The 15,709-nt window shown below is 38.2% G+C and overlaps 1 protein-coding gene across 1 annotated transcript; it reads left to right on the top strand.

The window, feature by feature from the left end:
• The first annotated feature begins 2,057 nt into the window (after window positions 1-2,057).
• LOC139736576 (epithelial sodium channel subunit beta-2-like) lies at window positions 2,058-15,343 on the top strand. Its single transcript, XM_071647323.1, has 9 exons — window positions 2,058-2,358; window positions 3,252-3,642; window positions 5,245-5,345; window positions 9,067-9,230; window positions 10,343-10,541; window positions 11,284-11,356; window positions 12,373-12,430; window positions 14,563-14,636; window positions 15,262-15,343. The coding sequence occupies exons 1-9, from the start codon at window positions 2,058-2,060 to the stop codon at window positions 15,341-15,343; spliced, it is 1,443 nt and encodes a 480-aa protein (XP_071503424.1).
• The last annotated feature ends 366 nt before the right edge of the window (window positions 15,344-15,709 follow it).

Below are 15,709 nucleotides of genomic sequence, written 5' to 3'. Positions count from 1 at the left end.
GTCCTCACTCATATTGTAATCTTCTTATAATATTGGTGGGTATACACACACAAACACACACGCACATCTCTTCATCTTTCTGGCTTCTCATCTGAGAAGCTTCGCAAAATACGTCGGATGGTGTTCTGTAATCGCATGGCACACACCCCACAGATAATAATAGCCATTACGATATTACTTCCCGATTCCCTCTCCATCTACTAAACCTGCAAAAAAAATCAACACGTGAGTGGTTGTATCACGCAGCTGCATGTATTACGAGTGCATGCGAAGAGAATAGCATGCCAGGAATAATAATTATTGAAATAATAGACAAGGAATGCGCAGGTACTTCATACTAAAACCGTAATTGGGTTGTGGACTATTCAGCTTGTTATTATCCTTAATTCGGCATAAGGATTGCCAAATACCACAGGACTTGTTAGGTGACGGTGGATTCTTGATTTCCACTGAATTACAACCCTAGGAAAGCTTAGAGTTTGGTGAGGCTCGGGGATTTGAATTGAGTTGGTGTTTCTGAAGTGGTGAGTTTAATCTCTCGCAGACTTTGCTTCAGCAACGGTTTACACATTGATTGTGTATAGGCACCTGCATGCTTCTTTAAATAGCGCTTAATTTATAGACTATTAAAGCAAATAATGAACTTGACCTTGATTTTCCTTTCAAAAATAGCTCTACCTTATAATTGAAGCCTTTGACACTACAATACAGGCTGTTCACCTCTTGTCCCCTATACAAATGGAGCGTCTAGTTATTTCACTAAATAGTCAACTTACCAACGTCTATCCAAAAACAAAAGTTCCAAAAGATTAATAATCATAGTGAAAAAAAAACCGTAAAATATTAAGACAGAATATAGGAAAATCTATTCCTTACTAATACAGGGGTGGCAAATAGAAGGATATCAGTAACAAAGATTATATTCATACAGTATGATTATTAGTATTCAACTTATTAAAAAAAGTATGTCATGCATGTAATATGTTAATGTACATGTTGTGTACACGCATGTATATGAAATATAATTTATGTACATCATATATGCCTTACAAGGATTATGGATTATGGATTCATGAATATTCACGAAAATATTCATTAATCCGTAATGTAAAGTTGCCCTTGGTGTTACCATTTTTCTCTCTTTTACTACACTGAATATCTTGCATCATGTCAATATAACATATTGATGGTCTGGTGGTCCGGGGCCACTAGAAATAGAGGTCGTGCCAACACTTCTTAAAAAAGAAGATATGTTTTGTTGGGCCGATTGGGCCACAAAATTTCATTGTCTGGTCACTAAAAGAAAAAATTAGTGTCGATCGGGCCTTGATTTAATATGATTATGCACTCCACGCATCACTTGGGTTTTTAATATTCATCGATTTATTCATCGAAAAAATTATATCAAAGGCCTATTGATATAGGTTCTATTGATTCAAGTAGACTTTGTAAATTCCTGTTTCGGGCAAAGATGATTTTTTATCTTTTTATTTTTAGGATGTCGTATTTGGACCAAATTGGTCAATATGTAAAGATTAAATGATTTGCGGATGAATCCCTGGAATATACTACGGCCTACTGAAAAGTTTTATTAGGTAGCGCACCAACTAACACTTGAAGAGTTTTATTGGCATATCTATGACTGGCAAAAAGGAAATAATAATAAAGCGTTGTTATCACGTTTTATATTCATGTATACAAATTCAATCTTATGGAAAAACATTAGTTTTAGATTTGGGAAAAGTGTTACGTGGATTGTGACAGCTAGATGTTCTATGCTTGTGCTTTTGCTGGGCCGCTGCCATGGGCCAGCGCCCGAGAACAAAAACTGACATTTGAATGGTCTTTAAATTAAAGTGCATGACCCCATTTTCACGAAACTTGGCATGAATCATTCTTGATAACATGGGATAAGTACAATGTTCAAAACTTTAGGAAATCAAAGGGAACGGATCAAAGATATCTGTATTTTGTTGTATCTGTTGATGTACATTCAGTGAGAAAAAATAGAGAAGGTAATGAAGACACAACGTAAAGACGCAAAAGATGAAGTCAAAATGGATGACTCCGCGTCCCCGATGAGTACCGCCGATGTCATCAAGGACTTCGCTGATAACGCGACCACGCACGGCGTGCCAAGAATCCTGAGATCCGATCGGTCCAATCTTTCCCGTCTCACATGGGCCGTCATCACACTGACCTCCCTGAGCGCCCTGCTCTATCAGGGCTCGAACACCGTCGTCAACTTCTTCCAGAGACCGACGATGTCGAAAATCGCTCTCATCACCAGGAAGGAACTTCACTTCCCGTCCATCACTATTTGCAACCTGAACATGATGAGAAGAAGCAAATTGAACGGTAAAAAAGATAAGCAGGGGAGGAGGACCAATGTGGTTTGAACCACTCCTAAGAAGAATTAGTCTAATATCAAACAATATTGATGTGACCTTGAACCACAAAACGAACAAAAGGAGAGAAACTATAAAGATTGGCTAGGTCGACCCGTTTCGTCTATTTTGAGCCTTCACGTAAAATCAGGGCGCGTAAGTTTTGCCGGTTTTGTAGATGTACGGTCATGAAGGACAACCTTCATAGACATGAGGATTGAGTGAATGCAGCAATATTATTTTATAGAACACATCAACAAGAGTTTGAAGAAAATCGGACAATCCGTTTAAAAGTTACGAATTTTTGCAGTTTCTGCTCAGTCACGGCTGGATGAGAAGACTATTACAGCTTGTGATGTCATATGTGTACAACGATATAAAGAACATAATAAAGAAAATTCAAGATATTTTCTTTTTTCTCGCATACTAAACGAACACTTGACTTCCCTCTTTCAGAAGGCAGGGAGGAATAATATCATCCTTAACATACGTCAGTGACGAGTCGAAGAAATGTGCACTTTTTCAAAATATAAAATTTTGTGAAATCCCCTTTATATTTTGATTATATCGTTGTACGCATGTGACATCATACACTGTAAAGTAGTCTTCTCATCCAGCAGTGACTGTGCAGATACTTTAAAATTCATAGCTTTTGAACGGATTATCTGATTTTCCCCAAACTTTCACTGATGTGTTCTACTAATATTGCTGCATTCACTCAATCCGATGTGTGTGAAGGTGGACTTTGCGGTCAAATTGTTCATTTGTAGACTACTGTAATGCACGTCCGTATAAACAGATAGACATACTCAGATATGACCATATAATATTTAGGTACATCATAATTGTTTTTGTTTGTTTTAGGAACGCGTTTTGAAGGACTGGTAGATTTAGATGATCAGTATGCTCACCTCCAGAACGAATCTACAGCGCACGATTCCATTGACAGCGTGATGGACATGATGGACATGGGGTTTGGGGATTCGTCCTCGGAATTTACTGCCTTCGACAGTTCTCAGTTTCCTTCCAGCATGTCTAGTCAATCGTCTTCTTTCATGGAAATGGATTACCAGAGCTGGGACGGTATGAAGGACCCTAACGACTGGAAGTGCTTCTACAATCGATCTCAAATGTCGGATTTCAGCGATCTGCAGGCCGTCGTCAAACCCTACCGGGATGAGCTTGATGAATACGGACAGCCTAGTATGGACTTGATTCGACAGTGTTCCTTCGACACGGAGCCTTGCTCATACAAGTGAGTTCTGACTTTGGCACATTGGCTAACAAGTATGCTTGATCTCTTTGAAATGTTTACTGTAACATGCCTCATTCGTTGCTGATATGATTATATCATAATTGACCCATCGATATCATTGATTGACAAATTCTCATCCAGATTGTATCTCGGGATGTAACAAAGATTGTGAATCTCGTGGCTGAAATGACTTTTCCTTCATTCTTTGTGGTTGGAACTTATCTATCATATCTATTTCATTTATCTCTTGAAGTATGATCGATGAACAGGTGATATAAAGGTTTAAAACAACTGAAACCAAGATGTCCAACATACTTCCTGGCCTTTGACCTGACGGTAAAGGTTCAACTTTATTGCGCGCTGCACTAAACTTCTCACAGTAACCTGTAGTGAAGAACTGCCGCGTCTTAGCAGGTCGGAGGACACGAGTTCGAATCCCAGCCTGTCAGTACTGTTACAGCTCGTTATTCCGAAGGTTCGTTATTCCGAAGGTTCTTTGGTCCGAAGGTTCGTTGTTCTGAAGGTTGGTTATTCCGAAGATTCGTTATTCCGAAGGTTCGTTCATCCGAAAATGTGATGGGGTTTGTTATTCCGAAGGTTCATTAATCCGAAAATGAAATAAGGTTCGTTATTCCGAAAGTTCGTTAATCCGAAAATGAAACTAAGCTCGTTGATCCGAAGGTTCGTTACGGACCCTATATCACTTCGGATCAACGAACCTTTCGAATAACGAACCTTATTTCATTTTCAGATAAACCAGCCTTCGGAAGAGCGAAACCTATTTCATTTTCGGATTAACGAATCTTCGGAATAACGAACCTTCGGAATAACGCCACAAATGTTCGGATTAACTAAACCTTCTTCATTTTCGGATTAACGAACCTCTAGGTATAGGAAATTTGTGTGTTAACGAACCTTTGGAATAACGAACCTTCGGAATAATGAACCTTCGAAATTACGAACAGTACCCGCAAGTACTGCCCTTTCGCAAGGCACTTTATCGTCATACCCCTCTTTTCTTTTTCGGAGGCGACTCAAAGCCACCGCTCCAGTGTAGAGAAGTCAAAATTGAGATGAGAAGGTATAAAATATATACAAGAACACACTTCACGTATCCTTTCGTAAAGAGTAAGGAGACATTCTGGTTTAAATGTCACACAATACCAACTGATAGTTGAGTGGTTAGGCATAGTACATGTGTACAATATGTATTGCAGTTAATTTAGTGGCTAAGATTAAAAAATAATTGATAATCATGCGCTTGTCAGAACAAATTAGGTATGTACTATATTCACATAACTCTCTAAACACTTGTTTCTACTGGTATCGAAAGCTTAAATGAATTATTATGAAGCGTCATCGTGGCATAGAGGAGTACTGAGTACTTGTTTTCATGCAAACACGGGACCTATACTGTTTTGAGACCTCGCCAAAGGAGTATATAGGCAATGAGGATGAATTGCCTTGCTTTAAGCCAGAATCGCTGCTGCAGGTGGACATAGCCAAGGATTGATCTCAGGATAGACAGTCCACCAGTCTTATCTCTTTTTATTTTCTCGCTCATAATTTTGCGGTGATATTTTGTCTAATTTTGTTCCTTAGAAACTTCACGAAGATTCAAGACATTCGCTACGGGAATTGTTACATTTTCAACCAGTTCAAGAAATCGGCCGTCAAAACAAGAAGCACGGGCTCGCAATACGGTAAAATGTGATCAGTGCTCGGCGGAAAAGTTTAGGCGTCCGTCATGTTCGTTTCTTAATTCTTAGCCGCATTTTGGATGCATTCTAAAGAGAGCGACCACACCTTGTCTTTGAGGTGTGTTTTCCCCAATGCGTAATGTACAAAATATGCAAAGCTTATTTATTCAGAGCGCTGATTTTAGTTTTGATTACTGCGAGTACATTAAGATTCGCTTTCATTTTTAGCTCACCTGAGCCGAAGTGAACTATTGCCATCATTTCTCGTCCGGCGTCTGTAGTGCGTCATGCGTCGTGCGTCGTGCGTCGTGCGTAAACTTTTATATTGTCATCTTCTTCAAAACCCACTGACGGATTTTCATCAAACTTGGAAGTTAGCATCCGTATAGGGGGATAGAATCTCATTTTCTTTTCTTTTCTTTTTTCAAATGGGCACCATGACCCATGCCCCCCCCCCCTTCTCTAAAACGTCTTCTCCTCCAAAACCTGAAGTGATAAGCTATGGTAGTGCTATAAGCATTACATTATTGTCTGTTAATGGCAGTTCCAGGGTGGGCAGGGGGAGGGGGACCACAACATATTCGTCTTCTTAAGAAAACATAGTTATTAAATTTGTCACCAAACTTGGCAGAAATTATCACTAGGGTGATGTTACATGCTATGCAAAGTATTGTTTAAAACCAGATATAATTTGAATAACCTCAGGAGTATAAGTACTTTCAAGGTTATTCACTGTAGATCCAGGGATCCACGGGCGGGGATCGAATTGGCCACTCCTATAATCTTGTTTCTTACATGTTATTGTTTTTTTTTCTTTTTTCTTTTTGATTTCATAGTAAAAATTTCTGAAATGCAGTGTACTTGGCAGGTATTTTACAAGTGTAATAGAATGTTCAGATGGACATAATCACTGACCCCATGGAAACCCTCAAAGCTCCCCCCCCCCGCCTCAAATTTGTGATGTTCTCAGGTATACCTTGTCTGCACGAATGCATGTAATTTGAACTTGCGATACTCAGGTGAGCGTGGGACCCCTCTGTATCTCTTTTCTTCTTTTTTTAATGCATTTCTAAATGTTCTAAATGCTCCAGTGAATATGGTAGCTATTTTGACCAGTGTGATGAAATTAGCCGGGAATTTATTATTATTATTACCATTACAATTATTATCATTACTATTATTATTGTTATTATTATTATTATTATTATTATCACTATTGTTATAATAATTTAACTATTTCTGTTTTACATTTTTAAATTGTGTATCACAAGCATAGAGGTTTTTAATTTCTTTTTGTTGGAGACTTGATTATTGTCAGTTCATAATATGGATGTTTACTTCTAAACAGCAAAACATTTTGCAGCATAATTTTGAATGTACTTTCATTTCCTTATTAGTTGTGACAGTACCCATGACGCAGGCATGTCTATTGTCAACTGTCATATAAAATAGGTAACGGTTTCATCTTTAAAGTAGCTGTGCTCTGGAAGTATATTTGGAAGGCTACAACAGTTTATATAATCATGGATACGCATATTCATTGGTTAATATTTTAGGAGGGAAGAATATGATATCAGTCTATTCGAGTATGAATATTCATAGATCTCATAAAATTCAAAGGGAGCGAGCATAGAGATAAAAGTTTTTCTTTGAAATGGTAATATATTGGTAGTGTCCTTTATAGTACTCGAAAATTAATTGATTGGAGAAGTTCGTTATTTCGAAGGTTCGTTATTCCGAAACACATATATTTCCTATACCTAAATGTCGTTTATCCGCAAATGCTATCCAAAAACGAAAACAGAAACAAAACAAAAGTCAATTAAAACAGATTGTGCAGACTATCAATGGTTTAGAGAGGAATTCATACTCTACCGATTCTAAGCTGATATTAGATTATATTTACCAATAGAAGAATAAGAACCTTAACTCCACTTCAACAAGAATACAGCCGACAAATGCTTTCCAGTCAAAGTCTTGATAGGATAAATTAAGGATTCGGTTTTTCGAAAAACAGAAAATCAATTTCATGCGAAGTTCAGTGATCTCTTTTCGATCTAAAAAAAAAATGAGAAAAGGAATAATAATAGGGATAATAAATTCAATTTTCAAGTAATTTTTTGAATAGCATCTTATTAAGTGATTCTTATCCCAAAGGACCTCGAACTTAGGAAAACACGCTAATGATTTACGCTGTAGTAACATTGTCGAATTAATACGATCTTGATAGCAAAATAGGAGGGAAAAAGGTCTTCATTGGTTTCAGAGGTTTTGTTGTTGTTGTTGTTGTTGTTTGTTTGTTTGTTTGTTTGTTTGTTGTTTGTTGTTCTGTTTTGTTGTGTTCTGCTGTATGGAGCCCGATAGCGTCTTCATCAAAATTATATCTGTAAGAAAAACATCAGAAGACACTCTGCCTACTAAATGAATGTGGCATTCTGGATGGAGCTACTTTAACTCCCAGTATAATTATGTGTCCCTGCACCACAAAACCAACAAAAGGTCGCCAGACATAGATTTTTAATCAAGGGCATATCTTGAAAGAGCAGTCTCTTAGAAGCCTTAAAATGATGTATTAATCAACTCAAGATTTTCCTGACCAATATAAATACTGGAAAGAAAGTCCACACTCTGCAGGGAAAAGTTTGAACTGAGAAAAGAGGCTCTAAAGTACAGCGTCTATTCAAGTACTTAAGCCGTGGTAGTACCTGTGCCATGAATGGGACAAAACACAATGTAAACCACTATATAGCAACAACAATGAAGAGACTATCAGATTAAGCTGAAATTGAGCATGCTCTATTATCACATACTGCCCATGGTTAATGCCAGCTTTCAAAGCGGTAGTTTTATTCTTTCTAAAGATATTAGACTTGAAAGTGAAGAGTGTGCAAAGGATTTTCAAGAAATGAAAAGGTGCCTCTAAGAAAAACCTGATCACACTACTCTACCAAAAAAAGGTTGTAGAAAAACTGCTGAAAACTCACTTTACTATTGAAATTTATGATCCCAAACTGGAAAATAATGAAGAAGAGGAAAAGCTCTTTGAGAAAAATATTGAAAATTCAAAATTGACTAAGTTTACCCATTTCACCTTTCTTGAGTCCTCACGTAAAATCAAGGGGGTGCGACTTTTTGTTTGTTTTATGATGCATGGTCACATATACTACATAAAAAAGCGGAAGCAAAAGAAGATTCAAACACAAGAGGAAGCCCTTTGCAAGTTCTATTTAGAGCACTAATCATATGCCTCGCTTTATCACAGAACTGATATGGATTCACGCAATGCCTAAGTGACGAATATATAACTTTGATGTTTTCGTAAGATCCGATGTCACTATATTCAAGAAGAAAAACTCTAGTTTTTACATTGCTTCCGTTGATATCATTGCCTATGCGAGCAAATTGTTTTGCCGTCTTACTATTTATTTTACAACGTGTCAAAACTGACATGATCTGTGACAAAATGCCATATTGCCTGTATGTTCGTGTGACAAAAATAATACGCAATAAATTAGATACCGCTTTATGCATACTCGTGTTATTTTCGTTAAACTTGCATGCACGTACTCAACTGAATACGTACTGTGTGCAATAAAACAAAATCCTTAAATCGTCCCTTGAGAATAAAAAGGGTTTTAAGTTGGCACTTTAACACCCTTTTCTGTTCAATCTATTATCTATGACTCTTTTCGTAATCTTTTTCTCTCTACATCACAACTTACAGGTCTGCACCTGACTCTGTTCGTGGATGAGCCAGAATATATCGGTGTTCTCAGTCCAACGGTAGGAGTTATCGTAACCATCAATCATCCGTCCATTTTTCCCTTTCCTGAAGATGATGGCATTCTCGTATCTACCGGACAGGTTGCATCCATTGGACTTAAAAGGGTATGTTGGAATGGACAAAATCAAAGTAAAACATAGCTTCGCTTGACATTTTGCTCTAAAACGGACACATCACATTTAGGAGAAATGTGTGAATTAACGCTTTCTAACGACATTTCAGTTATATAACGATAAAAATACGATTTATTAGCCAAGGAGATACGATGACCGTATTAAAATCTTATAGTAAAGTTGATCGTAGTTCACTACGCACCTCCGAAAACTACATGGCGTCATCTACTGTTCCAGGCGTCATTATCATACATTCTCCACGTTTTTAATCGATTGAAAATTGCGATATAGCAGAATTCATTGATCTTCCGAGCAAGAGTGTGATTTTGATTGAGAAATACTTTATCAAATTGAATAATCCTAAAAATCAATGTGAAAATATTGATTATTGTATTGTAAGATTTCGCTCCGTTCGTGAAGAACGAAATAATTTCTTAAACAAAAAAAAAAAAAGTGAATCGTTTTCGGTTCTTGAGAAATAGTCGGTGCATTTATAGCAGCAAAGGCTGCAGAGCGCCGTGTAGTCCGACCTGCCGGTGGTATCATATGCCTACAATGGCATTGGTTGTGTGCAATGATTGATATGCGTCACAGAAAAGCTCGATTGATCATCACAAAATGTTCACCAATCACTTCTGAACGGGGAGGGAAATAAATCATTATTTTATTCAAAAAAGATTTGCATCAACAACAAGGATTACAGTCATGTCCTATGATCTAAACTATCGTTCATTCTTCAAGCAAATCGTGTCAGCAAGGCAAGTCTGTTGGTGTAACTTTTCGATATACAGTTTGTAATATCATTGCAAGCAATTTTAAAATAGTTGAAGATTAATTCTGAGACCTTCCAATGCTTTTTGCTAAACAATAAATCAACAAAAATCTGTCTTTTCGGACTAATTATTTTTTATTTTCATTATTTATGTTGTTATTGATATGATACGAATCAAAGTATTTCATCTACACATAATACCTGTTAAGAGAGATATGGCGTATCAGGCAACGTTTATCTTAGACGTATACAGACACACACACACACACACACAAAAAAAACTAATGGGAAAACTTATATTATGTTTATGATTTTGATCATTTCCCGCAAGACATACGTCTCTCGCCTCCCAAAGCCATACGGGGACTGCGGGAAAGGCGGGGAGGATTACTACGCTCCGGATAAATACGACTTTTCCCAGCGTTCGTGCTTTAAAATGTGTCTGGAAAGAGAGATGTTGAAGCGATGCAAGTGTGTCACCAACATCCTCGTCAATGGTACCATATGCTCCCCCATCAACAAGACACAGCGTAAGCTGGTTACTTTTGTTAATGACATCTTTTTTTTTCTTGTATAGTCTTAGAGTAAACTTTCAGTAATCCTACGAGGGATTGGAAATAGGAAGACAATGGTGCACCTCTCAAAGAGGATAAAACCCAATTTCAGTTCTGGGTCAGGTTCATGGAAATGGAAGTATGCTATTTTCAAATACAAACAGGAGGTCTAATTACAGAAATTGAGAGACTGCCAAACTAAAAGGTTATGGCTGACATATCATCCATAACTTCATACATTACATTATTCTAATGCAAATATAGTATTACACGTATGACTTTTCTTTCACCACCAAAATGACAAGAGACGAAGATCGAATAAAAAGCTGTTTTTTCTGAAATTATTGATTATTGATGATTATTATGTAAATAAAAAGCGAAAACAGACGCAAGTGTATTACCATTTCGAATACATTTAAAGTACTGCTTTCAAACACATTGCCTTTTTATCTGAAAAACTAAGAATCGGCAAATCCAGACTGGGGAAAAACGAAGAAAGGCTTTTCGAGCAAAAGGAAATAATGATAATATGTCCAAAGAAGAATGCAATGCATTTACTGGCTGACACGCCCCTGCGGTGTCATACATAGCCTATAGATGAGATGTGAAAATTGAACCCCCCAAAGTCAGACTCTCCACTTATTGTGCTTTTAAATGAAATGAGAAGAGAAATTCTTACCGTAATTTCATATCACATATTCCTTTCCTGCAAACGAAGAGAAATGTCGTACAGAAGTCTTCAAAAAGTACATCAGGAATACACTTGGCTGTGATTGCGAAAACCCGTGCGAGTAAGTACAGGTTATTTCCAGCACTGGATTACCAAAATATGAATGAGATCATTTGGTGAAATTTGTCTCGATATTGACATAAGTCAAACATTTTCTTTTAGCATTAACTTCATTGATGAGCTATTGTGACTCGTGTGGCTCAGTCCGTGTGGGTATAACAATGGACTACCAATTCGATCTCCGTGGTTCGAGCCCTTGCGTTGCGGTGGTTGTGCCCCTCAAACAAAGCACGTTTATCCTCCTTGTCTAGTCCTTTGGACATGACTCAAAGGGGAATTTACCCAAAATCTTATGACATGTATGATTTGTGGATTTCAAGAGTGAATGCAGCAATAGTATCATAACCTATTCAATAGTGCAGTTGGAGGAAATCCGGAACATTTTTGAACATTTTGAAAGATGTCGGCCCTGTGGTTGCTTGCTTGCAAGCATCCGTTGCATAATCAACATTTATAATGCTTCGAAGCCACAGTAAAACGAAAATTTAATCATGATTCAATTCAAGTTGCTTAGGAAGGATCTCCAGGAGGAAAATTTACCAAATCAATTTTCTTTGTTATAGGTCTGATTTGACAAAGAAATTAATTTTGAAGAGATTTTCTATATCATAATATGGTATCGACAATCTCTTCAAAATTAATCATTTGAAAAGGTCAATGTTGCGTTGCATTTGATCAAGATGTTAAAAGACATAAAAGAAAATATTAATACCAACGCGCACACACACACACACACACACACCACAACCAACACAACCACCACCAAATCACACTGGTAAATGATCTTTGTTCGTCAGTTAACCACTGTAGGCCCCGTATACCTTTGCATCAAGCAGATTTGGAAGTGTGAAGTACATGAAAAATTTAACATGGACTAATAATTGAAGAAACACACACATAAACACACAACTATAATGACAGAAAGATATGAAGCAAATCTCTGCATGCATATTACATGTACTGTGACTATTGATGAGTATCTTTAAGTGGCTTTATGTTTTATTTTCTCTCACAAAGTGAAAACGTCTACAATGCGAGAATCTCAACGGCTCGGTGGCCCAGCGAACGATATGAGGTAAGCTTTTTCTCTCACATAAATTATTTTAATAGACACACCACCAGGACGAAGAGAACTAACCAATTTTATCTACAAGCTTCAAAAGTGTCATTCCACACTGTCAAGCAAATTAATAAAGAGTAAAATACGATGAACAGAATGGTAGGGTTGAAGCAAACTAAATTGGACTTAAAACGGGATTATCCCACGAGATCAACACCCACGAGTCATACGGTCCACGAGTTCGACACTGAAATGGTTCATCAGCCATACAGCCCACGAGTTATAAGAGCCCAAGAGTCATACAGCTCATGAGCTCGACAATAGCCAGATAAGGCCTGTGTGTTCGACAAAAAGCAAACAAGGCTCACGAGTCCGACACCACCTAAAAAGGGCCCACGGGACCGACACTAGGCAAATAATGTCCACGAGTCCGACAGGATGAACAGCCTCTGTTATATGCCAACTACAAATATGTATTTTTACAGGGTGTAGCATGAATTACATAAGGGGGAAAATGAAATGAGGGGATAGGTCTGTCACACTACCGGAAACGAAATTGTTACCGATTATTTTCTTTAATTATAACACTGTACTCCTAATGGATCCCTCCCCCCCCCCCTCAAAAAAAAAAGACAAGAAAACGACGTATGACTTCAAGATAAGTGTAATTTAGTATAATTTTAGAATAATAGAATATTGCAAACATCGAACATGGCCCATGAGTATGACTCGTGGGTGTCGAACTCGTGACGTGCATCCATATAAACTGGTTATTTCTAGGTGCATAAAGTGAGATAAAGTAAATGTGTGCAGTGTCAACTGTTTACGGTCTCACAGCAGCGATTTTGCGATTTAAGATTTTGAGATTTAAGGGTTGTAAGGGCGCTATGGCATAGTGTATAAGACTGCCGACTCCCGATCGAAGGACCCGAGTTCGATTCCCGTCCAGTGCTCACGTCCATGGACAAGATGTTCTTACCCACTATGTCCCCCTCGATCCAGGCGTGTAAATGGGTACCTGGCAACGCTAAGGTAATAATAATAGCAGGGCCCTCTCGTAGAGCAGTGGCATCACTAAAGAGGATATATACTGGGCAAATAAGACCTTGTTATTATCGTTATTATTATTATCATTGTTGTTGTTATTATTATTGTTATTATTATCATTATCATTATTACTATTACTACTGTTATTATCAGTATTATTATCATTATTATTATTATCATTATTGAATATTATCATCATTAAAGTATGGTGAGGTGAACGAGAAAAAAAGAATAAAAATAAACAAGGTGATTTATACATTTCTGGAGGGCTTAAGTCTCGAGAAATATGAAAAATTACTTTTCAGAAGGTAAAAACGTCTCCAGATCGATGGAGAGATAGTGTTTTGACACCCTTTTTAGACCACCTGAACCCGATTTGACGGTGAAATTTTGGTGACCAAAATTATGACGTCACGAAATGGGCGCTGTGCTACGCACTCCATCCACGCAATGGGCTCCGTCTATGGAGGGCCGTTGCGGATGTGGTTCATACGTGGGGCATACGTATGGAGAGGCAGTTGCATACATATGCCCGTTTCCATGTATGCCCCAAACGAGTTGTGTCCACAGCGGCCTTCCATATCCGTCGCCTCTCCCTCGCTTCTTCTACCACCCCGACAATATCAGTGTCATTGTCACTGTCATCACTCAATTCACTCTCGATGTCAAACTCAAAGTCCTTCCGTAAAATATAAGGTAAAAATTGGACGTTTTAATGTCTCAGCCGAGAAAGCAGATGCGACTAAAGACAGGCCAGATATTGCATCCGCTCACCTAGAAATACGTGCTTTATGAATGGAGGCCTCGATGTCCCGCTGCACGCGTAAAGGGTTTTGTTCATTTCATGACGTCATATATTAGGGCTCGAAAATGACGGTTCTTCCGGAGCGAATATCGGTGAAGCATCAGTCAGTTTTAACTCGCGATTTCCCAGTGGCGCAAATATCTTTTGATAAGTCACATTAAAAATCTGTTTTAGGAGACATACCCCTGTGCTTTGACACCTTCTTTTATATGATTTTCTTGATTTTAATGTCTCGTTCACCATACTTTAAGGGTTGGCTTGGACCCTAAAGATACCACGAATATCTCATTTCTAGGAGCATCTTTATATGCGGCTCAGCAGTAAGAATGATACAGCTGCACGATTTCGTCCATTCAAGGAGCACGTCGGGTAAGATTCAAACAAGCACTTGCCTTTTTTTAACCACGAAAACAATATGTACTATGCTGAACTTCAGCCTGCTGAAGTTGAAAATGAATAAGATATCTTATCATAATTTTAGGAATATAAGTACGTCCTGTCATCTCACTTCTGTATGGCATGTCATGAGTTATCGCATAGTGTTAGCTGCTATCCAGTATCTCATAATAGGGCTATACGGTCTAGGGTCTTTCCGGAAGAGCTAGATTCTAACCTGTTCAAGATCCACAAAGAAACACCCTTACATTGCCGGATGTCATTGTGGTAAAATATTCTATATCGAATTTGCAAGCACAATGAAATCACTGTTTAACCTATTAGAGAGTTTCCGTATAACACGAATAGTACGTACTCATAGCCAACAACAATATATACTTGCAGCTTGGGTTCATGATGATTTAAGCAATTACTTTGTGGAATCCAATCCGCATTTACATGCTCACACACACACACACACACACACAAAACACGCAATGCCTCCATAATTCTGTAAATTCGGCCTCATATCGATTGTTGCAACGATGAATCTCCCAAATGGCCAAAGACGGTTACTCTATTGAATGATCCACATGTTCTCTTTTTTTTTACTTATCAGCAAAAACCTTGTGCGTCTGAAGATATACTTTGAAAAACTCAACTTTGAGAGGGTGATGGAGACTCCGTTATACACGGTATGACGCAATTCATTTTAATGTCGTCACAGTCATGACGTAGGACAATCTAAACTTTTGAAAGAGATAGCCAGCCCGGGTTTCAACTTCATATCTCTTGATGATATTCGTTCGTCTGTTGTATTCATGTGTAGACCGATTCTGTGACGCGCTATGTGTATTTTTGGCATGGGCAGCGCCATTACTGCGGTGTCTCAGCCGACCCCCCCCCCCCCCCCTCCTCTCTCCCCCATCCCTCTCACGCGCACGGAATGAAAAACTGATGCATGGTTGTTTTAGCCAATAGGCGTCTCGTACTGAGTGCACGAACGCTTGCTCAATGCGCGAACCTTTGTAACAAGTGCGCGTATTATGTTAAGTGCGCGATAAACA

The sequence above is a fragment of the Diadema antillarum genome, unplaced genomic scaffold (assembly GCF_040938485.1).
Source record: "Diadema antillarum isolate AM-2024a unplaced genomic scaffold, OU_Dant_1.0 seq00000656_RagTag, whole genome shotgun sequence".
Taxonomy (NCBI): Eukaryota; Metazoa; Echinodermata; class Echinoidea; order Diadematoida; family Diadematidae; genus Diadema; species Diadema antillarum.
The sequence above is the reverse complement of the archived record's forward strand: the minus strand, read 5'-3'. Positions and strand labels throughout refer to the sequence as shown.

Bases quoted from the DNA above. Each gene is read 5' to 3' on its own strand.
- LOC139736576 (XM_071647323.1), top strand. From the start codon at position 2,058: ATGGATGACTCCGCGTCCCCGATGAGTACCGCCGATGTCATCAAGGAC. The intron at 2,359-3,251 runs GTAAAAAAGATA...TGTTTGTTTTAG, and splicing joins GAGAAGAAGCAAATTGAACG to GAACGCGTTTTGAAGGACTG. The intron at 12,431-14,562 runs GTAAGCTTTTTC...TCTCATTTCTAG, and splicing joins GGCCCAGCGAACGATATGAG to GAGCATCTTTATATGCGGCT.